This window comes from Candoia aspera, chromosome 1, assembly GCF_035149785.1.
Source record: "Candoia aspera isolate rCanAsp1 chromosome 1, rCanAsp1.hap2, whole genome shotgun sequence".
NCBI classification, from domain to species: Eukaryota; Metazoa; Chordata; class Lepidosauria; order Squamata; family Boidae; genus Candoia; species Candoia aspera.
The window spans coordinates 62,730,301-62,756,325 of record NC_086153.1 but is presented as its reverse complement, the minus strand read 5'-3'; the positions used below and the strand labels follow the sequence as shown (position 1 = coordinate 62,756,325).

The window sequence follows — 26,025 nt, the reverse complement described above, 5'->3', positions numbered from 1 at the left end:
GAACATGCCTCTATTTTCTTAATAATGTCAAATTGTATTTATTTAATTTTTTCAAATTTTATCACCACCCATCTCCCCCAAAAAGGGGGTTCAACCCAAAATGGATTGCTGCTGCCTTCCACAATCATATTTTCAACTTTTTAAGGTAGCCTACAGACCTGAACTTCTCCGGTAGACTCCCATTCAAATATTTACCAGATCTGACCCTGCTTAGCATTGTCTGAGATCAACAAGAATTAGTTTAGTGCTCCCAGCAAGATGAGTTGATGGCTCTTTGCTCCTTCCTAAGGGACAAGCAGCATTATTTAAATGCCAGATATTGAAGAGAACAGTGGAAGACAGCTATTGACCTGCATTCATGGTTGTGAGCTTGCTAGCTATATATGGGTAGCCACGGGGGGGACACAAAAAGTTAGCTAGAATTAGAGGTATCAGATCTGGGCTGCAAAACTCAGGACAAGCATTAATGGCACCAATATTTGAGTTTTCTCCACCTCTTTGCTGCCATGTAGTGGTCATCTGGATTTTTTTAGCCCAGATATAATACCCCTAATTTAGATGGGACATTATCTGCTCTTATGTTCTTAGCAGATACTTCAGATTATTCAGGATCTTGAATAGGTCAGAGCAATACTAAATACAAACCTGTCACAATGCAGGTTTGGTTGCTTGCACACCCCTTGCAGGTGTTTACGTTGGCATGGAGTGGATGTGTTTTCAAGGCCCAGTCTAGTCTACACCCGCTGAAATAAAGCTGTCCTTTACAGTCGAGTTCAGTGTATCTTGAGTTGCTGATGCAACTGTGGGTAACCAGAGGCCCGCTCCGTGCTCGAGGGTTACAGGCTACAGTACAGTAGTGTAATCACTTTTACCCTCTACCGAGGTTTCGAGCCCGTTAGCCACCAGGCCAGGGCGGTTCTTTACTGGCCAAATCAGAAGCTGATTTGCTCAGTTACTCAAAGGAGGCTTGCGGCGGCCTCGTTCTTCTTGAATCGCGTCTGAGGCAACAATATCGAGGGGGCCAACTTCTAAGAGACGAGCTCGGGTTTGCCCGGAACTTAAGACTCCGCCACCCTCTGAAGTGCTTCAGAGTCCTGGAAGGGTGGCAGGAAAAGGGCACTTCACGCGTGCTTGAAGTATCTCAGCGCCAGCATTAGAAGAAACAAAGCACAAATCCGGTCCTGGAGCTCCAGCTGAAGGAACGCCCCCGAGTGACGCTTTGCCCGCTCCGTTACCCTCCCCGGGTTCTCTGGGCGTGGCGGCCGGAGTGCCGCCGCCAGCATAGCTGAAGCCTGACTCAAAGCGGGCCCGAATTTCCAGAGAAGGCCACTGGGTTCCTACCTCGCAGAGGAGACTCTTAAAGGCGCCGGGGATTATTGCCTCCGATTCGGGGCTGCGCCTGGGTAGCTGGCTCAGCCGTCTCCTTCTTGGCCTCGCCGGGACGGGCTGCTGAGCGTCCGGGAAGAGCCAAATACGGAGATGCGCATCTCGCGCGCAAAAAGTTTTGCCTTGCCACATGCGCCCCCTTTCATAGGGGTAGAGTGAAAAATTATTAGTTTTTGTCTTCCTTTGAATGTCAGTGGTGATCAGGTCAGTGATATTTTACACCACCCTTCAAAGCTAGGCTCCCCCCCTCCACCTCCCCTTTGGACATACATTTGTCCCGTTTCTTTTGAAATGAACGTGGCTGAGTTTAAATCCACTCAAGCCTACGAATGGCTTTTCCTGACTGCGGTATGAACAACCGTCAACCGCTGCAGCCCAAGAGCTGAATAGTTCCAATAGAAGAGAATATCTGTAGCTCAGGATTGAACTGTGGAGTTTTTGGTGTTCTCTGGGCTTGGTTGTTTTCTTGCAGACGTTTTTACCCGACTGGGTAACATCATCAGTGTTCGAAGGGAGTGGAGTTTTGCTCTCTGTTTATATACAGTAGCTGTGAACACCAAAGATTCCACAGCTGAATAGTTAATAATTATTAATTTTGGGTTATTAATGAATTAATAATTATCTCATATGTCATTATAACATTTTCTTATTGTTCTTTTAATGAACACCAAATATTGTCCTCCCCCCTCCCCATTATACATTCCCAAATGTCCTGTGATGGAATTCATACAACATAGCTGGGTTGGGTTACTCAGCCCAATTTCCTGTATGTACATGAGACACTTAAAAAAATAAGAACAGTGAGATTCAAACAGCTACAACACCAACAGAAAAAAATACAGTAATTGTTATACTGTGAGAAAAAAAACTTCATGCATTGGTGGTGATTAAAATAAACTAAACATTAAAAAGTAAGAAAAATGGGAAAAACTAGTTAAAGAAAAAGAATTATAAGAGTCCCCCTGTAGGGGTGAGATGGGCGGTGAATAAATTTGTAAAATAAATAAATAAAATTATATACTAGCCATGTAATATCAATATGGAATGAATACTAATATATATTCCACATACCCTTAAGCCTATTAAATCTAGATCATATGGAAAAATATTGCTTAATTTTCTTACATTTAGGATATAAAGTACTGCATTTTCAAAAATAGATAATAGATTTAGGAGGTATCAAGAGTCTAACTTCTTGAGGCAGGCTCCAAGTTTTCACATCCAACCATCACCCCTGCAATGAGATCCAGCAGCGTGGTGAGGGGTGCTGCCATGCAGCCGGGAAGGATAATATATAATAGCATGTCCAGTTTGTCCCTTTGGTCCAGTATCACAAGCAAGATCTCATATCTTGCCATCTGCAGAACAACAGACCTTGCAACAGCTCAATCTCCCAGTATACAATTGCCACCACCTCCCCTACCCAAGTAAGGACTAATGCAAAACATGAAATCCAGCTAGGCAGATCTCTGCAAGCCCACTCCTTTCATCCAGCCAGGTCTCAGGGATATATGCCAGGTCTGTCATTTCATCCATAATTAAATCATGAACAAGGCTGATGGATGTACTTTCATGGTTTTTCTATAGTCTCCATATCACATGCTATATGGGTGGTGTTTTGTGACACTATCAGCAGTTCTAGCTTCTAGGTCAAGAAAAGCAATTGGATCTTGGAGGATGTAGATGCTGAGAATAAGTGACTGGTATGTCTTACTTGCTTTTGCAAATTATCTACTGAATATAGACTAAGGACTTAAGATTCAAGTGAGCTTAAACAAATAAGGAGGTAGAGTTTCCAAGCCAGTCTCACCCAGCTACATTCCTCAGTATTTACTTTCCCAGTCATGTAACTAAGCAGGTCTTCTCAACTCCCTTAGATATGTACCATGACTGTCAGCCGGCTTACTATCTCTGCAGGCACCAGCTTTTCGCACTGATAAGGCAGACTCCCTTTATTTTTCCAGTCCTATGAAGATACACATACAGACATTTGGTACATACTACAGTAATAAGACATAGTTTGCAAATTCTCCTGAGGTGAGTACAATAGAAAAGCAATGGGGCTAGTGTATTCACCAACAAGCAAGATAAAAGGTAAAGTCTCCTTTGAGTCAAGCTCATCTCCTGGTGACTTCATGGACATATCCATCAGTTTTCTTGGCCTTAGCACAGAAGTGAATTTGCCACTGCATTTTTATAGGATTCTTTTCAACCACCCAGTCAAGGGCATAGCCCTAGCATTCACTGTCTCCCATGCAAATCCTAACAAGGCCCATCCCTGCTTAGTTTCTGAGCCCAGACAAAATCAGCCAAGTGTTGCACCTGCTGATGCCAATAAGCAAGAACAAGGAACACACACTAAAATTTTATTGCCTGTAAGAGCCAGAAGAGGTAGAAAAGAATAGAGAACTGAGACTTTCGCCTGGGCCGCATTGGAACGTATACTTTCTATGCCCAGGGCAGTGTCATATATCAAAGGGCATTGATACAGGTGTCCTTGACCCAGAGTGGAAGACTTGGGGTATAAAATTAGCTGAAGTTGTGGAAATGGCAAAGCTGACCAGCTTGGTCAGAGAAAAAAATGACAAAGACTTTTTTGAAAGACTGGAAACCTTATATAGACTTTTTGTTGGAAGAAGAAAAGACTGAGCTGATGATTTCTGGATTTGGGGATTAAAAAGGGTCAAAGAGGATAGGGAAAAGAATAAGATGGCAACTACTTGATAGAAGGGAGGAAGGCATAACTATATGTTTTCTTTTTTTCATATTTTCATGTTTTTTTTCTATCTTTTTGTTTTGTATATTTTACTGTACCAAAAAATTGTAATAAAAAAAAAAGATATAGGTGTCCTTGCGGGTTCAAAGTTGCCTCTGTGCAGAGTATTTAGGCCTTGCATGAATCAATGACTTTTGAACAGTATTCATATGACACACTCAAAAGAAAATGCTTCCTTTCAAAAGACCTGGAACGTCTGTGCAGCAAGCAATGAAGCATTTGGCTAGAAGAGAGTTGGCTGTCCATTTGTCCTCTTTTGAATGAGTGTGGTGCACCTGCTTGTAAGGAATACAGTTCCACCCTATTGCCCTTAATCAGAGTTGGCAATCTGCAATCCCAACCCCCTTCTTTTGTGATGATCAGCAAGATGGTTCCTTACCATTTTGAAGCAGAAAACACACCTGTATGCTAATTAAACCTGATGGGGAGGAATGAAATCCAAGCTTTGTCCAAATACTGTATTGGTATACTGTACTGCCCAAATCTTTACTGGTCTCACCGTAGCCCTTCGGCCACGCTTGAAATGTTAAGGACTCCAGTCCCTGAAGACCAAAAAGGGATCCATCTCTTTCAAAGAGAAGCTCCGGGGATTTGGGCAGAGATGCGGAAACTCTGAGCAATAAGTCTGTGACTTAAATACCTCGCGGAAAAATCAGAACCTCTTCCCTAATCCGCACCTTTCTGGTGCGAGACGCCCGCTGCTTCCCACTCCTGCTCACACGCAGTGTGGCGACCCTGTGAGCGTCCTTCGCTCGGATCAATCGGTAGATTTTCAACACGTTTAATCATCCCCTTCTATCACATGGAATGAATATGGTCCAGGAACAATAAGCGGGTGCAGATTTGTGGGCTTGTATGGCGGCGGGAGGAGCGGGGACGTCTTGTACTGTCCGAAACGAGTTTTGCAGCCGAGAAGACCTGAACCCGGCGCGAATTATCTCAACCGGCCATAGCGGCGGCGGCGGCGCCTTTAAATTCACCGCCCCCGCCCAACCTCCGGTGGGCCCCGCCCGCACATCCAGCCAGCCAAACCCCACCTTCGGGCCTGGAAGTTGGAGGGGCAGCTGCTGCGCTTAAATTCGGAGGCGATGTGGAGGGCGTAGGGAGTGGTTCCGAGAAGCAGAATTGTGGTCTTGCGGAAGCCGGCGTAAGTAGATCTGAGTGAGCGGCCATTCTACACAATCCGATTAAGACTCATTCGGGGCGTGGGGTGTGCGTGTTGCAGCTTCCAGTGCTTTCTCTGCGCCGCTTCCTCCCGGCTCTTCCTTTGCTGCAGGGCCTTGAGATTTCGGCGGGGCTGTGCCAAGCGCCCTGCCCTGATTTAGCGGAGCTTCTGCTTTCCTCCAGGAATGGCCGCAGAACAATCTTGGTAGCCCTCATGTGGGCAGTTGGCCGCCCCGCAGGGTTGGTCGCCCCGCAGATCGCCACCTACTGTCCCGTGGCGGGGTGCCCGAGAATGCGAGCGCGCCTTCCGTCCCGAATTAAGGCTCTAGATCTTTATGAGGAACTGAGTAGTGCAGCTCAATCAATCTTTTCATGAAAGTTGTCCCCGAACGGTCCGTTCTCGGTGTGTCACGTAGGTGTGTGGATGATCTATAATCGGGGATTATGATCTTTCACTCCTAGTCTGTGTAGCTGGAAGGTGACTGAGTGGCTACCAAATTAGCGAGTAACACTCCTGCAAGGCCTGGCCAGGAACAAGCAGGAATTGCCTTGAGCTTTCCAAGGCAGGAAGCCTTTTATTAAAGTTTTAACCAAAAAAAACCAAACCCTTGAAATTTGTTTCAGAGCCAGCACCTCAGCTATAAGGCAGTGCCTTGCCTGCTTCTCCCTCTGCAGTGAGATTGTGTGATGAAAACCTGAGTTAGGAGTGCAAAAGGACAGGAGGGCAGCTGGGGACCTGTTCCTGCTGGTTGTAGGTGATGCTGTTCTGCAGTCTCTTGAAAGGTCTCAGAGGAAAACATCTTTCGATGCTGCTCCTCAGAATACCCATTCTTCTTGCTGTGCTGATGGGTTAATATAGCCTTTTCCATCTTGGCTTCTGCCATATACGCTGAGCCTGCAATTCTAAATTCTTGGCCACCTTAGTGCAAGCCTGGCTGGTCTAGGGGGTGCCAGTCTGGAAAAAAAAAGGTTGGTTTAGCGTGTAAGCATGTTTGATTTGTTTTGTTAATTTACCGGGATACGCTTTTTCCCCCTCACACATTGTTCTGCACTGAGGGCAGTTGTAGTTAGAGTAGAATCTACAGTCTATGTCAGCGTTTCTCAACCTTGGCAGCTTTAAGATAGGAGGACTTTAACTCCCAGAATTCTCCAGCCAGCACAGCTGGGAGTTGAAGTCCACCTATCTTAAAGTTGCCACGGTTGAGAAACGAATGCTGTTCTATTCATATCCTACTGATTGTTCTCCAGCATCACTGACCACATTTTGTAGATGGATGCTTTGCCCTTAGGTGATAGAGGAGGTCCAGGTTAGCCATGGTGCAAAATTATACTTTAGGCATTTCCCTGTTGCCATCACTTCTGTTTCCCCACCCTTTCAAAGCAATTTTACTGGAAATGCCAAGATAGAGCAAAAATTGCTGCTCTGCCTCACCTGCTGCAGACCCTGCTGTGACAAATATCCTTTTGTCTCCATTCCGTACAGAAGAAGATCAATTCTTTATACACACAAACAGAACCCATACATTTGCTTCATGTTTTGTGTCTTAGGCTGTCTGCAAAAAACGTTTCAGCAATTTCTGTGAGGGGGAGCTAAAAAACCTTGGAAAAACTGGACACCACCAAGACAGAAAGTGTGGTGTCACAGGAGTTCCTGCCAATGAGGCAAGGAGCTGCCCATGTGCAACATGGAGTAGCAGCTTTTTTTTTAAAGGTCCAGTTTTATTGTGATTTCAAATAGACTAGAATTGAGTCAAAAATAAATCTGCTCAGCTCCCAGAAACAGCTAGCTCTGTGTGATCTCAATGGTCTAGAGCAGTTTTTGAGCTGGCAGAGAATCCTTATATGGAAGTGCCCATAATGCACACATGTCACATTATTCTGGATTGCAGATCTCCACTTTCCATTAAGTGTACTATAAATCTTCCTCTTGATGGGTATAATCTGCTGCTTAGTAGCAGCTATATTTCTTTCATCCTGTAGATACCTTTGTTCCTGTGAGCATTCGTTCTTCTGTTAGAACATAAAGTGGGATGATTGGATGCAATTCATGAAAGTTCTTTGCTGGCCTTTCCTTTTTCAAAGGCCCAAGGAAGAAAATGTGAGGTTGAATTGCAAGCTGTGTAACAGTAGAGGAATGTTGCAGTGGATTTTTTTCTTCTGTAACTCGCCCTGAGTTGTCAATATAAACCTATTATTTTCATTTGTATCCCACTTTTCTGTCTAAAGTGACAGATTTATATCTGCATTTAACTTAACGATCAGCCTTGTCTCCTCTCCCTGATTTGTTTCTGGTAAGTTTTTATTTAGACATTTGTTTCTGAAACTCTTTTGAATTTGTTAAACATTGCTCTAGAGCAGGGGTTCTTTACCTCTTGTGCCATGGATCCCTTTGAGACTCTGATGAGAAAGCCTATGGAACCCTTCTCAGAAAACTCTATTTAAGTCCATATACTAAAATACATAGCTGTAGAATGTATACAGAAAACCCAATTATGCTCAAATACGGTTATCAAAATATTTTAAAATAATAAAGACATAATACTTATTATTTATTTATTAAACACACTTATAAGACTGCCCAACTCACCATGACTCCAGGCAAATTAAAAACCATAAAAACACAATACACATGCCACGATGGCAGCAGACACATTCATATCAACCACTCTATTGGCTCCGAAGCGACCTGGGGTCCCCAGGCCTGCTGACAAAACCACATCTTCAGGGCCTTCCAGAAAAGGAGCAAGGAGGGGGCCAATCTTATCTCTGGGGGAATGAAGTTCCAGAGGGAGGGAGCCACCACAAAGAAGGCCCTTTTCCTTGGCCCCACTAGATGTACTTCAATATAGTAATGTAAGTGCTTCTTTACTAATCCATTAAATCAACAACAAGACTATATCTTTTCTAGGATATAGTGATCTTAGATAGTGAGATTTATTGAAGTTAACAAACATTTTTGGTGTCTAAAGCCATAAATTACTTTGTTACCTACATATATTATTGAAGGAAAAGCTAAATTTCAGTTAGAGGTTCAAGTTGTAATTTCTTTCCCCCTTAAATTCATAGACCCCTGAAATCTGTGAACTCTAGCTTAAGACCCCATTCTAGAGATATGGGGGAAGAGTTCCTTTGGTATTAGCCAAGATATGCTGTGTGAAACTTAATCACTTCCTTGATGAAAGGGCTGATTTTGAGCTGGACCTGGAAAGAAAATGAACAGAATGGAATAAGACAAAAGGTAAAGCAGACACACTATATCTGTGTGCACCCAAGTGTGATGGTAGAGGTAGATGGTTATCTCCTATGAAAATAGTGTCATTTGCTATGCTGATTAAGGTGAGTCCTGATTTACTCAGTCTGCAATTCTGATTCTTGGATGTCTTCCAGATTTAAAGTGAAGCAGTAACACTAAAGAGAATGAGATGGAGGCTGCAGACTTGCATACAGAAAGAAATCTCCTTTATGTCTACCTCCCAGTCCCAGTCCAATTTCTTTGCCAAGAAAACAGCACTATATTCAAACCAAGCTATGCAGCTGGATTGTTGCACATATAATATTACATTTTTTCTGTTGCCAATATTCAGGTTTCTTGTCCTCTTGCCTTTTCTCTCTCATTGATTCTTAGCCGTGGGGAAGAAAAAGGTTGGTAGGCAGAAGAGAAATGGAGATTAGCAACAGTCTTCTAAAGTGCCAGCCTGCTCCACTCAGATTCCCTCCAGATATGTTGGGGCTACTAACTGCCAGAAATCCTAGCCAGCATGGTTAGAGTCCTCAACCAGGCCAGTCCGGCTGCAAAGAAGCAGTAGAAAAAGAAAGTGTTAGCTTGTGTTGCAGTTGTAATGGGATGTGGGAATGACCTTGGGGGTGGGGGGGATGCTGCATAGGGAATGATCAGGTAAGAGAGGGCATAGCCCACAGCTGCATAAAGGACAGAGAAAAAAACTCAGAAAGAAACCTCCATAACTTATCAGGCTGTAAAAGAGACAGCAGAGATTTGTACTTTCAGACTTGCAAGATTCTGTTACTATAACCTTACAATAAAGTAGAATTAGCTCATCTGGTCATGTTTCCTGTCTGGTCTACCTGGAAAGGCTGACACACTATAGAATGAAGGTGTCTGCTATTAATCCTGAAGGATGTCAGGGATCCAGGACCATAGCATGACATCAGAGTGGTACCAGAGGCATTCAAGACATCTCCCCCATTCAACTAGAGGAGAAATGGGTGGGAAAGACAGGATTTGATTGATTGATTGATTTTATTTCATTTATATGGCTGCTCATCTCACAATAGTGAGTCTGGGCAGCTAATGCAGCTTAAAACACCAGATACGAATAACAACAAAAAGAAAAACATAAAGGCATAAAAGGGTAACCAAGGGTCAAACCTATCAGCAGTTAATTAACAAAGCCTCACAGGCTCAACTAACTTTGATGCCATTCTCAGAAAACAGCAAAGTCTTTAGGGGTTTCCGAAGGGCTAGCAGGTCAGGGCCAACCTCATCTCAAGTGGTAGGGTGTTCTAGAGGGCAGGGGCTACAACAGATTTTTTTCAGGCAGGTGAATTTTACCTAGCAGATTTTTCTTTATTTAGCTTATCCGGTGATGTTAATGCTAGATACTCAGGGAGCTATCTTCAGTCCTGAAGTACAGAAGTGCTGAAACACTTATACTGATTCATGGATTTCCTCTTCATGCTGTTTTTCTTCCCAATGTTGTATGGAATGAGATGTGATTTATTTCTTGTAGGGACCAGATAAATGATACATAGGTGGTTATCAATCTATTTGAGTTACTCCATGGCTATATCATCCCTGCTCTAGCCATCTTTTTTTTTTCCCCTAGGGCATACATGATAAAATGATACTAAGTTCCAGAATATTTTAGATTTTGTACTAGCAGCCACTAAAACCCAAGTTAGCTAATTAGTTGATAGAAGCGCAAAAAAAAAGTCTTTGTGAGACTGTTTGATGAGATACACAGGTAGAGAGCTGCATGTCTGACTCCTCCCAATGAAAAAATTATTCCTTTTAGGTTCAGAATGAAAAGGTTGGGTGAACCTTTCTCCCATAGTTATTAACATTCCAAAATAGGGAGGATTTGTGACAAAACATACACAAAACTTTAAGATACAATGTAAGAAAAATCAAATATTTGTTAATAATGAAAGTTATTTAATAGTGACAATAACTGTCTGACCTTGGTTTATCTCAAAAAGCCTAATCTGGTTTGGACCTGGTTTGGACTTGGATGGAAGCCACTGGGAAGTTCCACGGCTATAGACTAGACTGGGAAATATTTAAAAATCTCAGAAAAAGGGTATGATAAACAATTTCTATAGTGTTGCTAGCTATATGAATTTGTTCTTGACATCACTTGGGTATAGCTCAATTTGAAGGAAGCGTTATCTTTACTTAACAATGTCAGATGTCATGCAACACTAATCCCTTTCTCCTGCGCTCATAGCAAATGAATAGTGGAACCTTTGAGGACTCAACAGTTAGATAAAAGCGTTATTGCATTCTAGAGGTGGCCATATTGATGCATAAGATCAGCTACTGCAAAATACAGCAATACAGCTGGAAAGAAGAGCAATGTGCTTTGTTGTAAGCAACACACTTTACTTGCACAACAAAACTCAAGTTGGAAAGCTGTAATATATTCATCAAGTATGAACCTACATATGGCATCCCTGTTAAAATCTACAGACTGTATAATTGTATGTAAAGTTCTTTCATTGGGTTTATCTTGTCTATGATTGATATAGAGCATGAGCTTAAACTTATTTCACATCATATACTTCACAGTGAAGAGAAGATATGGTACTGTTTGGCATAAATGCTGCCTTTGGTTTATAGGCGATATAGTTTGCCTATCTAAAGAGTTTGTTTAGTTTATTGCCTTGGAGAGGAGTTTGTTTTCTTATGAGCTATAGAACCTATAGCATAAGTGACCAACTGTACAAACTAGATTCACCAAGACAATACTGTAAGGCCATAATAAAAGTAATAAGCAGTATAGCCTAAAAGAAAGGACAAGATGAACTTTAAGGGTCGGTCAGGATGGTTCATCCATTCACGCAGCTACAGGAGTTCCAAGCCAGAATTGGCAACATGGTTGCCTCCCATTTGGCCAGGTTACTCTCTGTGAAGGTGCTTCCACTTTTTTGGACTTTGACACTTTATGCACTCTGAAACAAAGGCACACTCCTGACAGCATCTCTTTCTCTCTCTCTCTCTCTCTCTCTGCTGGTCTTTTGCTTGGGCAATTCAAAGGAAAAAAATGCTAATGAGCTAAAAGAGGAATATTTAAAATTTCAAGTAAAATAAAACAGGGGCCAAATCCCTGTACAGTTTTATTAATGTTTTGCATCTTAGTGACTACCATAGTTCAAAGCCTAGCCTTAAATAAGGGATGAAGTCAACGTGATAAGATTATGCTTTCTTAAAACTTCCTAACACACTCTGAGATAAAAACTGTTTAAGGTCAAAAGGCGCTCAGAAGAGTGTGTATCAAAATTCCTTGAAGCTGGGACATCCCAGTTAAATAGAATACATAGTACCAATTAGTTTACAAAAACTATTATCATGGATACGTGTATGTAAAAAACAACACTAAGTTTGGTTATAATAAAATGCAGATCTTTTGGTTCAACCTATTAACTCTTTCTCTCTCTCTGAATTACAAAGGGCATCCACAGAGGCCCATCTTCTCTGTACTGCCAACACTGCAGAATAACTATGCTCTTGCAAAGAAGATCTTTTCTCCCTGCTGGCACTACAGAAGTATCATTTTAGTTTTCAGTTGGAAGTGATGGGAAATGTAAGTGGGAGAAAACGTTTCTGCAGGATCAAAGAACTGTGCTACTTGTGTACAGTAATCTTTGCAAAAATGCATGGGCCAGACATTGCTGGGAAGAGGGAAATGGCAGTCCTGTTTGCACATAATTTGCAAATGTTTAGAAGCTGACTAAGCATTGATCATTCCAGTTGGCATGGTGTCAGGTCTGGGGGATGATGTTGCGATAAAGGGGATAAAAGCTAATGGGAGAGCTATTTGTATGAAACTTGCTGAAAGAGGAGCTGCAGATTAGTTAGGGAAGCACTATCGTTATTCTGGTTTTAATTTGCAGACCATGGATGATAGGCCTCAGGAGATAGCGGGAGCCTGAGGATGCAGTATATTGTCCATGTCTACACCTCCCTGTAATTTTCATTTCTCGTTATATTGTAATGTTAGACCAGCAGTCCCCAGTCTTAGATTTTGGTTAAGAAAATCTGTTATATGCTGATCTTAGAAACACATTGCTGATATTTTGAGAACCGGATTTTGAATTTCAAGACTTGAAGAGAGGGAGTTTGGTGGGACTCCCATAATAGTTCAGTAGCCACTTGAATTGAAAATTCACCCATCCATGTCAGAGCTTCTTACTCACTTTGGCACTGGTTCATCAAGTTTGAAGCAGTTTCCACCATAAGGATATATAAAGTGCAATGACTTCTCCTTCTCTCCCTGACCTATTTGGACATAGATTTGACCAACTTGGGGAAAGAAAATGGTATTCATGTTTATCAACAATTACAGGATGATGCAGAAAGTTTGCGACTCTGTCGGAGACAAAGCTACTGAAAAAAAATCACAAATCTTTATGTGACCAAAGATTCAAGGGCAAAATCAATTCTAGTATCTCACTATTAAAATAGGCAAAGCACCTAATCCTGTACCTCTTTCTTTCAAGAGTTTATTTATTAATTAAATTTTTACCACCGCCCATCTCCCCCCAAAGGAGCTGGTAAACTGCCAAATTCGTACAAATGAATCCCTGTATGACTCCTGGCTTAGAGCTCCTAGTGTTTGCCTTCACATTCGCCTAGCAGAGCATGCAGGACTAAACTTGATATGCCCAATAATGAAAGCTACTAGCTGTGCCATCAAACTATCTTCTATAGGAATTATACAGCAGATTATATGAGTAATTACACCGGGGGTTATTGCCTTGCTACTGGAGTTACAAACATCTGCACTGTGAAATCCAGACTAAGTCTGTGCTCATGTCGGCCATCAGTGGTTGGTACGTTATCAGACGCTTATAGTTACTGTCAGCGATATAACTGGGAGTGACTCTTTTTCAGCATTCTGCCATTATAAAGCCTGAAAATATTGATATTACGTGTCAGAGTCAATAGGCAGTTTGTTCTCTCAGAATGGAATTTGTAAGGAGAAATTCTAACCAAATTGTAAAAAAAAAAGCGGGGGGGGGGAGAAAAGATCTTGTGAAGAGTGACCAAATTACAATAGATTGAAGCAACTTTCCCTAACTTGTAGTTTGGATTATAGAAACAGAGGTTTATTTCTTAAAAGCGCAAAGAGTTTTGAAAAATTGTGGATTTCAAGAAAAGTTTAGTCAAAGCTGGTCATTTTTTCTTAACCACAATAGCAGTGTTTTTCCTAATAGAACGTTTTTGTTTATACAGATATCTTCCTCAGTAGAAAGACTGAATAGGGATAATTACAATATTTATATTTCTTCTTAAGATCACATGTGTGAGGATGTATGTATGTATGTATGTACACACACACTACCACCAGGTTTTTCCCCTTTTTTCAGTTTTGTTCTGTGTGTTTTCCTTTTTCATTCTGTTTTTTGTCTTGATGCTTTATGTGTTTAAGGTAAAGGTAAAGGTTTCTCTTGACATTAAGTCCAGTCGTGTCCGACTCTAGGGGGCGGTGCTCATCTCCGTTTCAAAGCCGAAGAGCTGGCGTTTGTCTGTAGACACTTCCGTGGTCATGTGGCCAGCATGACTAAACGGAACGCCGTTACCTGCCCGCTGAAGCGGTACCTATTAATCTACTCACATTTGCATGTTTTCGAACTGCTAGGTTGGCAGGAGCTGGGACTAGCAACGGGAGCTCACCCTGTTACGCAGATTCGAACCGCCGACCTTCCGATCGGCAAGCTCAGCCGTTTAACCCGCAGCGCCACCGCGTCCCTTGTTTATGTGTTTACATCTGTATTTTTCAGATCATGCTTATGCTTCAGGAATTTAAAGTATATACAGTATTATTTCCACACTGTGTCCACCTAGAATGAGAGATGCAGTAGGTAGGGGGAAATACTTTTCAAAATAGCAAAGTGTGTATCTAGGCATCTAGGTACAAGTCTGGATATGCAACAGGACTGCATTCACATAAGTTGTTGTTATTGTTATTTTATGCCACTTGACTCCCAGTGGTTTTGGGTGGTTTACAAATGATTTAAAACGTGAGAAACAAGACAATGAAAACAACAAAAGCATTGATTTTCTTCTATATCAGTATTAGATTGTAACTGTACTTTTGCTTGTTGGTCCTAAGGGGCTAGAAGAACAGAGATGGGCTCTTCATTTTGATCATGGAAATATCGTGGGGGTGGGAACTGTTAATCCAGTCCAATGCTCAGACTGCAGAGTTGCTTTTAAAGTATTTCTGAAAACAATCAGTAAATAATGCCTGAATAGGAAAACTAGGTAAGGGCTCATCTGCAAATCCTGATTACCATGACAGAAAGATGTCCTACTAACCATTTGCTGAGGACAAGTCGTTACAATGGAGCATCCATTTCATGGGTATCCCATTGCTGAGGCAGGGTGAAGTTGCTTCAAGGTGTTCTGGCATGAAAGTAGTGTTTTTCCTTGGGAAAATGAAAGAAGAGTTCCCATCCAGACAGTCTGTGGTATATGAAAGAGGAGTTAGCCTGGCAGGTCTCTTGAACCACCCCTTTCTATCCCATCTATGGGCTCTGTCAGTTGTGCAGTTATTTGAGCTTTAAGGGAAACTGAAATCTGGCTTCTACAGCCACTTCTTATTTAGTTAGTTATAGGTAATCCTCACTTATCGATCTCAATTGGGACTAGCAGCTCTGTTGCTAAGCAATGCAGTCATTAATTGAAACATCACATAACAGCATCCAACCTACGACATCAGATCCACTGCACTTGTTAAGCGAATCACTGCAGGTCGTTAAGCACAACATCACATGACCATGACTTACTACTTCCTGCCAGCTTTCCCATTGACTTTGCTTGTCGGAAGCTGGCTGTGAAGGTCACAAGTGGTGATCAGGTGACCACAGGATGCTGCAACCGTCATAAATGTGCATTGGTTGTGAAGCACCTGAATCATGAACACATGACCATGGGGACGCTGTGATGGCTGCAACTTTGAGGACCGGTCATAAGTCTCTATTTTCAGCACCAATGTAAGTTCAAATGGTCGCTGAATGAGTGCCCAGTAAGGGAGGAGTACCTGTATTTAAGTGGGCTGGTCTTACAAATCAACTCAGCTTAATGCATATAACTAAAAATGTAATGGAAAGGATGGTGCTCTGTGGCCTGCACAGGGGAGAATTCCCTTCCCAGCAGCTCAGCCTCCTCAGTTCCTGTCCTCACAGAAATTTCCTTTTAAAAAATCCACTCCGTTGTAGAATGCATCTTGGCACAGATATAGCATCAACATACAACCATTTTTTCCTCTTCTGCCATTTTGAATGATCAGACCTGCATTCTGTATTTTGACACCTTGATTTTTCAAACTCCAACTCTTCAACGTTTATCCAGAGACCGCATCTTGGGTGCGCAAATCTAGACAACTACTAGATGGTAGCCAAGAAAGACAAGTCTAACTGCTGCCACCTAGTGGTCAATAAGTTGATTGCTTGACAGGTCAGTAAAAATTTTGGAAAAATCATGTGGATATGTCCAAAAGCATCCTACACATCAAAACCTCTTTCTTGAACTCTAGCTCCAGGAACACTTAATGCAGTGGCTGCATCTGGGCTGCACAAAACAGGCAATCACTAAACTGCAATTAAAAGAAGCAAACTCTTTGCTGCCATTTAGAGGGTGTCAGGTCAATAGGTTGACAGTTTTCTGGAAGAAGAAATTAGAAAAAAAAATGATTGGGTGGAATGATCTTACAAGCACATATTTTGTACCAAAACTGGTGGTGGCTTTTCCCAAAGTTGGTAGCATTTGAATTTCACTCAAGGAAAACCACAAAACCACAAATCAGGGTACTTACAGTGTCACATGGAAAAGCTATATGGACAGCAGCAAATCACAACCTTTGGATGTGTGTTGTGCTGTGAGTGCTGACATGATTTCCTCCCAGTTCCAAGGAAAGAGGAAAGCACAGTAAAGTGTCTGCATACAGGAACCCAGATCTTCAGCAGAGTGAGAAGAAGGTCATGTGTCTGTGCATTAGGGACATATCTGCATGTATAGATCAATGGGTCACACTGAGAGATGACTTGATCACACATCTTCTGTTGCATGTTATAATCCTCCCTTGTCATCATTTTGTGGCTGAGGAGCTAAAGCAAGCATCTTTCTTTTTGAAAGAAATACGAAGGTGGTTGATACAGTTCATATCAGAATTATTCCTCTGCCTTCAGTTTGTAGTCAGCTTACATGTAGAACAATGAAACTATATAAAGCAGGAAGCACTTGCCACAGTGCTGAAGAATGTGCATGGGGATTCTGTTTTGCCCCACCCTACTAATGAGTCAGAGGTTCAGAAGAAAGACTGAATTAGTTAGAAAGAGTTGCTGGAACATTGAGCAAAACCAAGCAAGATAAATTTCAGCAGGGACAAAAACTTTTGGGTAGGAAAATCAAAGGCCCCCTGTAAGATTTGGGGGCATACTAGGCACTAGTATGTGCAGAAAGGATCTGGGTGTCTTGGTGAATCACAAGCTGAACATGGGAGCCAAGATGGTGACAAGGCAGCAACCGCTGTAAGGAGCTCCTCCAAGGATTACTTTTTATTGTTCAATATCTTCCACACTTACCCCCTGGTGCGACAGCCTGGCACTGTCTTATTGCGAGCCCTCAACGTGCAGACAGAGTGGAGGAAAATTCTGGGACACTATTAATCATCATGGGAAAAAGAAAGAAGAGGTGCCACACACATTCTGGAACACAGGCTGTTCCCAAGCCCACGAAACAGCTGAAAGTCGACAGCTACCTAACAAGCAGGCAGCCATCTCCTGGAAGTAACCTAATCCACTCTAATCTCCCTAATGGACACGATGCACTAGAGTGGGACTTACAAGTAGAGATTGAAAGCCAACAACTCATAGATTTCTCCTCTTCTATGGAAGAGGACATACCCTCCCCACTTGAACAGACTGCTGCTGTCTGTTCAGCAGCGGCACAGATTTTGCCGGATGGGAGTGAGAATACAAACTTGATAAATTTAAAGAACGAAAATATAACTGACTTTTTAACCAGACAAAGCCTGCTGACAGCACAAACTCTTCTTTCCATCTTCGAGCTGCTGACAACGATTGAGAACAAGGTGGTTTCCTTGGGAGAAGCTTTTGTGAAGTTTAATGAAAATCAAACAAATGACAACATTGCTGAAGCAAAGATTTCCCATACGAGGTGTGCCACAAAGGCAGTCAGCAGGCAAGTCACAGGTGGCCCTTCCCCCATATTAAGAAAGAGAAAGACGGCAATCAGAGAGAGCTGATTACACAGGTGGAGAAGGGCAAGAAACAAGTGCCTATTGGCCACGCAAACAAGGGAGAGAGACACTTAAAGCGTAAATATTACTTACAGCCTAATCAAATTACCCTACAAATATTAAACAACAGTGTAAACAGAGGACAATGGAGATCCAAAAGAGCAATTACCTTATCTTTAAGCCAGTTACTACGATGCGAAAGGCAGCTGGTCGGTTTGGAAAAAGCTGAATGGCTCCCATTCAGCAGAGGCTGCGAGTGAATTCTACTTACATTCAGGCAGCCCATAATCTCTAGCATGCTGTTTAAAATGAGGCCCTTTCTGCACCTCTTTTCAATAGTCCCAACACACATGTTCTGTTCGGAGGAACTCAGCCCACTCCCAAGCCAGCTGGTCCTAGAGAGCACTGTCACCTTAAAGAACAAAAGTGACAACTCGACTTCAGATAACCTCAAGAACACCTCACCAGCTCAGCCCCTGAGAGAAGACGGCCCAGGCGAACACTTGGTACTACCTATAGCGAGACAGTGCACAGACGATCTTCTGGAGGGAAATCTGATTAACTCCTTTAGTGCCTTGTCAGACGTGGAACAAGGTGACATTATAAAAAGACTGGATGATCTGAGAGAGACTCTAGTGGCAACACGCAAAGCAGCCAAACCGCTAATCGATCTAGTTTTGCCAACTACCCAAGGCAATTGTAATAACTTTGAGAAAGATCTTGTTGTCACTTGTGCCCCTTCCCTTACCAGGTGGAACTCAGATATGCAGATCATCAATACAGAGGCCCCTGGAGCAGATCCAAATCCCTCACACCAGGAATTTGAGACAGATAACAGCAGTCTAGCTCACTCAAAAATTGGCAGGCAGACCTCTGCCTCAGGAACCAGAGGAAATTATGGTAAAGGCAGTCTCTGAGGTAGGAAGAAGACCACTGTCTGAGACTGAGACAACTCTGGCCACTGACACAGATATGAAACAACCTGTTGATGCTTACCACCCTATGTGTAAGCCACCACACAATTCACCTCAACCCACACAGCAGCAAGAGAGCAGTAATGGAAGGCCAAATTTCAACCAGTGTGTCTTCCTAGATACTGAGGGAATGCTGGATCTTATCCTACCTGTAGAATGACTGCATGAGCCACACCATCCAACTACAGATCTCAGCACAACGCCAGTCATCCCTCCTGACAACAAACAAGGAAACTCTATTTGGATATTGACATGGAATATAGCCAGATAGAAGAACAGAATGTCAGATGGAGATCTGTTGGAATTCCTCTCCAAATTTGACATCATAGCACTCAAGAGACATGGCTAACCACCAGTGATGAGGAAGCTCACTTAACAGGCTTCAGATCCTGGTCTATACCAGGACGCAAATTTTATTCAAAAGGGCGGGCCTCGGGGATTATGTGTACTTGCTAAGGCAGAGCTAGGTTGGCAAGGGCAGCAACTGGTCCTCAGAGAAGACCCATTCTATTTCCTAGCTATCATTTGAAGTTGTGCTGCTAAATGCATACAGACCACCATACTCCTCTCCCTGTTTCTCTTCTGATATTTGGGTGCAATTAGAAAAGACAGTCATAGAGATAATCATAAAACATCCCAAAGCCACTGTGATCCTACTGGGAGACTTCAGTGCTAGGGTGGGGGCTTCTTTGTATGATTACGTACACTTGGGCATCATATCTGAGAGCTACTTAACAAACGACCCACCCTGGCACTCCAGAGACTCTAAAAGGAACATGGCTGGCTCCAAACTGATCCCTCTGATATATACATGCAACCTTCACATCCTAGGAGGCAAAGGCAGCTGCTTCACATATCTGTTGGCAGAGTGCTAGAAAGCATTTGGCCCAGGAGAGATCAGAAAAGTCATACACCAGGGATTTCTATAAAAATAATTTTATTTACAGAAAACAAACATATTTAAAGGCTGTTTGCTGAGAGGAGAGATTTCTCTCAGCTGCATATTCTCTGCAAGCCTACACAGAAGGGAAACTGAAACTAAAACAAGTCCAGGCAAGTTCCTCCCCTTAGGCAATGCAACCATTAACACATGAAAAGGGGACAATTAAATTCAACCTCTTCAATTAGTTACCATAGTAACCTTAATCTGTAGTAGAAAACATATTAACACTCCCCCTTTTATACTACAGAATAAGATGCAAACCAATTTTCTTTGACAACTCTGAATGTCTTTCCATTCACAATATTTGAACATTATTTCCCCTTTGGTTTAACAGAAAGCTACCATCCTTCTTCCTGTGTATTTCCAAACCTAGGTTATTTGTTACAGTTCCAAGGCTTTTTAATGTGAAATGGCTTTTCATGTAGGCTTCAAAATCAAGCCTTTGTTTTTCTGTTGATGTGAACAGCAGCAAATCATCAACATAAATGCACAGATATATACAGCCTTGTTTGTCTTTCTTCATATATACACATGGATCTGCTTTTCCTTTTTCAAAACCAAAATTCTGCAGTTTTTCATCTAATTTTTGGTTCCAGGATCTAGCAGCTTGTTTTAACCCACAGATTGACTTCTGCAGTTCGCAGACCAGATTCTCCCCTTTTTCATAGCCAGGGGGTTGCTGCATGTATAATTTGTGGTCTAAATCACCATAGAGAAATGCAGTTTGAATGTCATAGTGGTGAACTGACATTCTTTTGAGTGCAGCAATTTTTAACAGTAATCTAATTGATTCACCTTTAGTAACTGGTGCAAAAGTCTTGTCAAAGTCTAAATCTTTCCTTTGAGTGAACCCGTTTGTAACTAACCTTGCTTTATATTTTTGGATTTTGTCATCATCCCTTTTCAGTTTGAAAACCCACCTGCAACCTAGACAGCATTCATTGGGAGGTAGATTTACCAGTTTCCATGTTTTACTTTCTTTCAAGGATGCTAACTCCTGTTGCATGGCAGAATGCCAATTTTGTGCAATCTCAGGTGGTAAAGCATTCACTTGTTCTAAAGACTCAGGTTCTGTGAATATGTGAAAAGCCTTTACTGTTTCAGCCTGAAAACATGATGGAGGAACGCCTTTATTACTTCTCTAAGATCTGCGAGGTAATACAGGGCTTAAATTTTGACTCCTATCACTTTCCTGAGAAGCATCTGTCTCATCAGACAGATCTTCAGTTTGCTTTTCTGGTTTAATGTCCTCATCAGGCAAAAGATCACCATCAGCAAGTCCTTGCTGTTCTCTTGTGGTGGTCAGATCAACTGGAGAGCTAGAATTTTATCTTCCCCAGTTTTGTTCAGCAAAAGAAGCGCTTTTGCTAATTATTAATTTATTTCCCATTATGTACCTGTAGCTCCTCTGGCTTTGTTCATAGCCAACGAAGATGGCTTTCTTTGTTGTGGGGCCTCCTTTCCTTCTATGTTGTTTTGGAATATGAACCCATGCAGTGCTACCAAACACTCTAAGATGGTTTACCTTTGGTTTCACACCATAAAACAAATGGAATGGAGTGTCCTGAATCACAGAGTTATACAATCTGTTTTGTACATAACAGGCAGTAGATATTGCCTCTCCCCAAACTTAAAATATAAATGTGAATCTTTAAGCATGCATTCCATCGCATTTTGCAAGGTTCTGCCCTTTCTTTCAGCAACACCATTGAACAAAATCAAGCACACTTCTTAAGAACTATTTTGGGGACCGACAAGAATACACCTGCAGCAGAGCTGCAATCGAGCTGAAACAGACACCCATTCCATTTACAGTCTATCAGTAACCAAAGTCTTCAACTACTGGTGGAGGATTCTCCCAATGGAACATGATAGACTACCAAAAATGTGCCTTGAAGAACAGATGGGCACACCTCAACCCTCCACATGGATCAACCAACTCCTCCAAACTATCGCATTCCTCGGCTTTTCATCACAATACTTACTTTCAGCCAGAGACCAGGCCAAGGCAATATTCAAAGAGTCTTGGATGTTAATGCCCAAAGAGACATTGAGTCACTTGCACACAATAGGTCGTCGAAATGGCTGGCTAAGAATAAACTATCCTTTCAAATAGAAAAGTACCTGACAATGGGTCTGACGCAATACCATAGGATAGCTCTTAATAGAGCAAGATTTGAGCAGTTAGATTCTATGGTCAAATACAGACGATTTCAGAAAGTGCCTTACCTTGAGCGGACATGCGTTTGTGGAGCACCTGCAGTAGAAGACATTGCACATGCCCTATTTAACTGCCAACTATATGCCCCAGCAAGGGCTCAGTACCTTCAGACACTAATTGACAGAACCACATACTGGGATCGTAACAAAAGACTATGTTACTTCCTCCAGGGCACAAATACGTATGTGGTCAATAGAACTGCTAAGTTTATAGTTAGGGCTGTCCAACTGAGAATGCAATTTATAGAACGCATTGGGGTGGCATGTAAAGGTGACAAATTCATTTAAACTCACATTGTTTCTGTATTTTATCACTTGTTTTATCACATCCTGCATTTTTATCTTACAATTTTATCTCTATTTCATCTTACCGTATTTTATCGTATTTTATCTCAACATAGTATATTCTAGTTAATTTTACTGTTTTTAGCTGTTTTATGGTATCACATTTTATATTTTATATTTTATAGTGGCTGATGCCCAACTTTCTGATACGGTCATTTGACTAATCAGTAAAGTTATTCATTTCATTTCATTTCACAAGCTGAACATGAGGCAACAGTATGATTAAGCTGCAAGGGAAAAAAATGCAGTCAGCCTGTATTAACAGATGTGGAGCATCCAGATGAAGAGAACTCACTGTTCCTCTCTATTCTTTACTGGTCAAGCCATACCTAAAATATTGTGTCCAATTCTGGGTAAATTGCATTTTAAAAAAGACATTGGTAAATAAAGTGTGTCCAGAGGAGAGCAACCAAGCTGATAATGGGCCTGTAAGGAAAAACTTAAGGAGGAACAGTTGGAAGCATTGGGTATGTTTAGCCTGGAGAAGAGAGATTGCAGGGAAAAATGGCTCTTTCCCATCTTACCAGTTCTGGCAGGGTAGGAATGCTCTAGGTCCCTTCTGTGAAACTGTCGTCTAGTGGGACCTAGGAATGGCCTTCCCCCATCTGAGGTCCAGATAGCCCTGACCCTGTTGGCTTTCTGGAAGGTCTTAAAGACCTGGGTTTTCCCTTGAACCCTGAGTCCAAGATATTAGTAGAACCCAGTGTGTGGGTTTTTTAATTACATGTCACCTTTTATTCAGGTGACATGTATTAAAGCTTTTATTCAGTTTATTTTATGCGCACATTGCCACTCAAGAGCTGTAGAGATTGTGGTTAGTCCTTGGATTCCAATGGGAAAAAAGGCTTAAAATCTCCAAGAGCAGATTTCATTGTTAGAAGATCCTTTGTTTACATTTGTTTCTGAGGAAACTAAACCCAAATGGTTTCTGTTTACAGTTTCAAATAGCTGCAGTTCCAGTTATGGTTTTTAGAGGTTAGGGGGCCTGCGGTTTCTTCATCTGAAGTAATTTGTATATCCCAGCTGTCTTTCTAGATACTGTTAACTCCCAGGTCCTGTCAACCTGAGCCAATATGTTCAGGAGTAGTGAACGATAAGGATTGCAATCCACATGTGGAAGACAACATGTTACCCATCCCTGCTCTAGGGTGCAGTCTCTCCAAAGTCTGTAAGAAAACCCCATCACCAAATAAGGAAAGTAATTATGCGTGATGATGATGACAATGATGATGATTTATTAAACTTGTATGCCACCCAACTCTTAATGACTCTGGGTGGCTCACAACAATCAAAGAAATTACAATAAAATCAATAAAACAAAAAAAATTAAGATAAAAGATGGCAAGTGCAATGAAATGAGGGGTCTCACTCTCCCTCACCAAATATATGAGCTTGTAAAATTTTTCAGAACATTGGAAATAACTCCTTAAAGGCTGCTTATTTCAAAATAGTCTTTTAAAGTTTCAGACTTTTTAGTAATAATGCAGTGTTGATCGCACGCTCCCAAAGGTTGATGTCACGTCCTAAAAACTGATTCACATGTTCCTGCCGGAGGTGTGGCTTCTCTCCTTTCTCTAACCTTAGGCTGTGCAGAAATGGATCTATCTTCTTTTGAACATTTCAGCAATATGAATTTGACCAGGGTATCTCTAAACTGAGCTTATAGACTGTTGCACCAAATGTGATTTGCGCAACAGTGTTTTGTTGAAAAAGTCATAATTGCCTAACCCTAAACCAAAACCAAGTACCCCACAATACAGTTTAGCCTGATGTATGTGAACTCCATAGATGGTAACTACCTAATGACTTGCACTACTATAGGGCAAAAGTCCAATGGAGAGCAGACAGCTTGGGTATAAAATCCAGATTTAAATCCCTTAGAACCTTGAAATAGGAAGCCAAAGGCAATAAAAACAGGAAATACAGGGGAGAAAAGTAATTATAGCCAAATAGTTTAAACCAACACTATTTACTGCAGTTTTTCATAACTTTCTTTTCTTGTGAACCATCTCAGCTTCTACCACACCCATCCACTTACATCATACATTGCACTGTAATTATAACACATTACATGGAATACATATACTCCATGTAATATATTCAACGTTTGGTAGGGCCACCAGGAACCAGATTTCAGAGACACCAGTTGGCCATTTCAGATTTATTATCCCTGAACATCATGTTACATGTTTTGGGCTGCTATTCCACTGAACCAGAACAGTTTGTAGCATTGAACCTTCTGAGAGGACCTTTCCATTCAATGTCAATGCTGCTGGTTGTCCAAAGAATAGAGTTAAAGATGCTAAAATGCTAACAGGGATTTTCTTGCAGGTCATAGAAAGTACACAAAGTCAGACCTAATATACATATATCAGCTTTTAGGAAAGGTGAGGCTAGCCAGAATTGGGTGTGTAATTTTGAAGAAACACTTTTAAAGTTCTAGCCTCTACTGTGGATTAATCACCAGTAACAGCATACTTCTACTCAAGTTTTCTGGGTAATTTCCCTGGTTTGATTTCATTCTTAGATGAAATGAGAGTGGTGATGACCTTGTCAGGGACTGTTGATTATAAACCAGAGTTTGAAATGAGTTAAAAATAACCAGTGCCTAAATTTAAGGCAACATACTACTTTCTGGATTTCTTAAGCAAATGTGTGTTAATATTTCTCAGTTCTCTTGTTCTTTTGTCCAGAAGTGTCCACAGAAGTCTCCAGGAATACCCTTTTCATAACTACAGATTTGATTTCTGATCTATATTCCAACTCACATATCCTTATTTTGACTTCTAGGAGAACTATTGAGGCACCTGTTGCCCCTGTCAAGCAGGTTGTACCATGACTGCTTTTGGAGGAATTGCTGCCAAGCTGGAAAGGGACCGCCTGCGGGCTGAAGGTGTGGGTGATCACCAGAATGCTGTGAAGTATCTTGGTCAAGATTTCAGTACCCTGAAGCAAGAATGTTTGGAGAGTGGAACATTATTTGAAGACCCCCTATTTCCTGCCATTCCGTCAGCCCTTGGCTTCAAAGAACTGGGCCCTAATTCTGGCAAAACCCGTGGAGTGTGCTGGAAGCGCCCCTCTGTGAGTATTTATGTACTGAAGAAACCCTTGGTAGTGGGGTGATTTGACATTGTGCTCTGCATTCAAATATAGCAGATTTCACTGTGGCTCACTGAGCCACCTGTAATATATTTGGCGAAACCTTATTTTAACTTTAGCAGACTTAATTTCTGTCTGGACAGCCTCTCAAAATAACAGACAAGTTCACTGCATCCAAAGTAGTTTGGACCAAACATTAAAAGTAGACTGCAGCAAATGATACGTTTTTGAATTTAATGACCTTCAGGAGTTAAAATTTAACAGCAACCTCTTCAAGAAACCATTGAATCAAGGTTTTACTTTAGTTATTTTTTATGGTCTCTGCCCATGTCCTTATTAGTATTTTTTTTCCTGTTTAAACCTTGTGTTTTGATTAGCTCTGAGATAAAGCTGAATTTCAAAAGCTTCTGTGCTTTTCACGAAATATGGACAAGTGCCAACTCAGATTTGAACTTAAAGACTGATTACAACACCGTTCAGTAACTGGATTAATGTATTGTATTAAGTTATGACTCATTCAATTATGCAATACTGTATTAAATATTTCACATATGCCCTGGTTAGTATACTGTATTGTGTTAAGCCATAAAACACCATGGTTACAAAGCTGTAGAC

At 41.6% G+C, this 26,025-nt stretch overlaps 1 protein-coding gene across 1 annotated transcript in view; it reads left to right on the top strand.

Annotated features, from left to right (window-relative positions):
- The first annotated feature begins 5,180 nt into the window (after positions 1–5,180).
- CAPN11 (calpain 11) overlaps positions 5,181–26,025 on the top strand; it is a 57,642-nt gene continuing 36,797 nt past the window's right edge. Inside the window, exons 1-2 of the mRNA XM_063305115.1 lie at positions 5,181–5,309; positions 25,102–25,392. Coding sequence (XP_063161185.1) covers positions 25,147–25,392 — 246 coding nt within the window. The 5' untranslated portion in view covers positions 5,181–5,309; positions 25,102–25,146. The remainder of the gene's footprint in view (positions 5,310–25,101; positions 25,393–26,025) is intronic.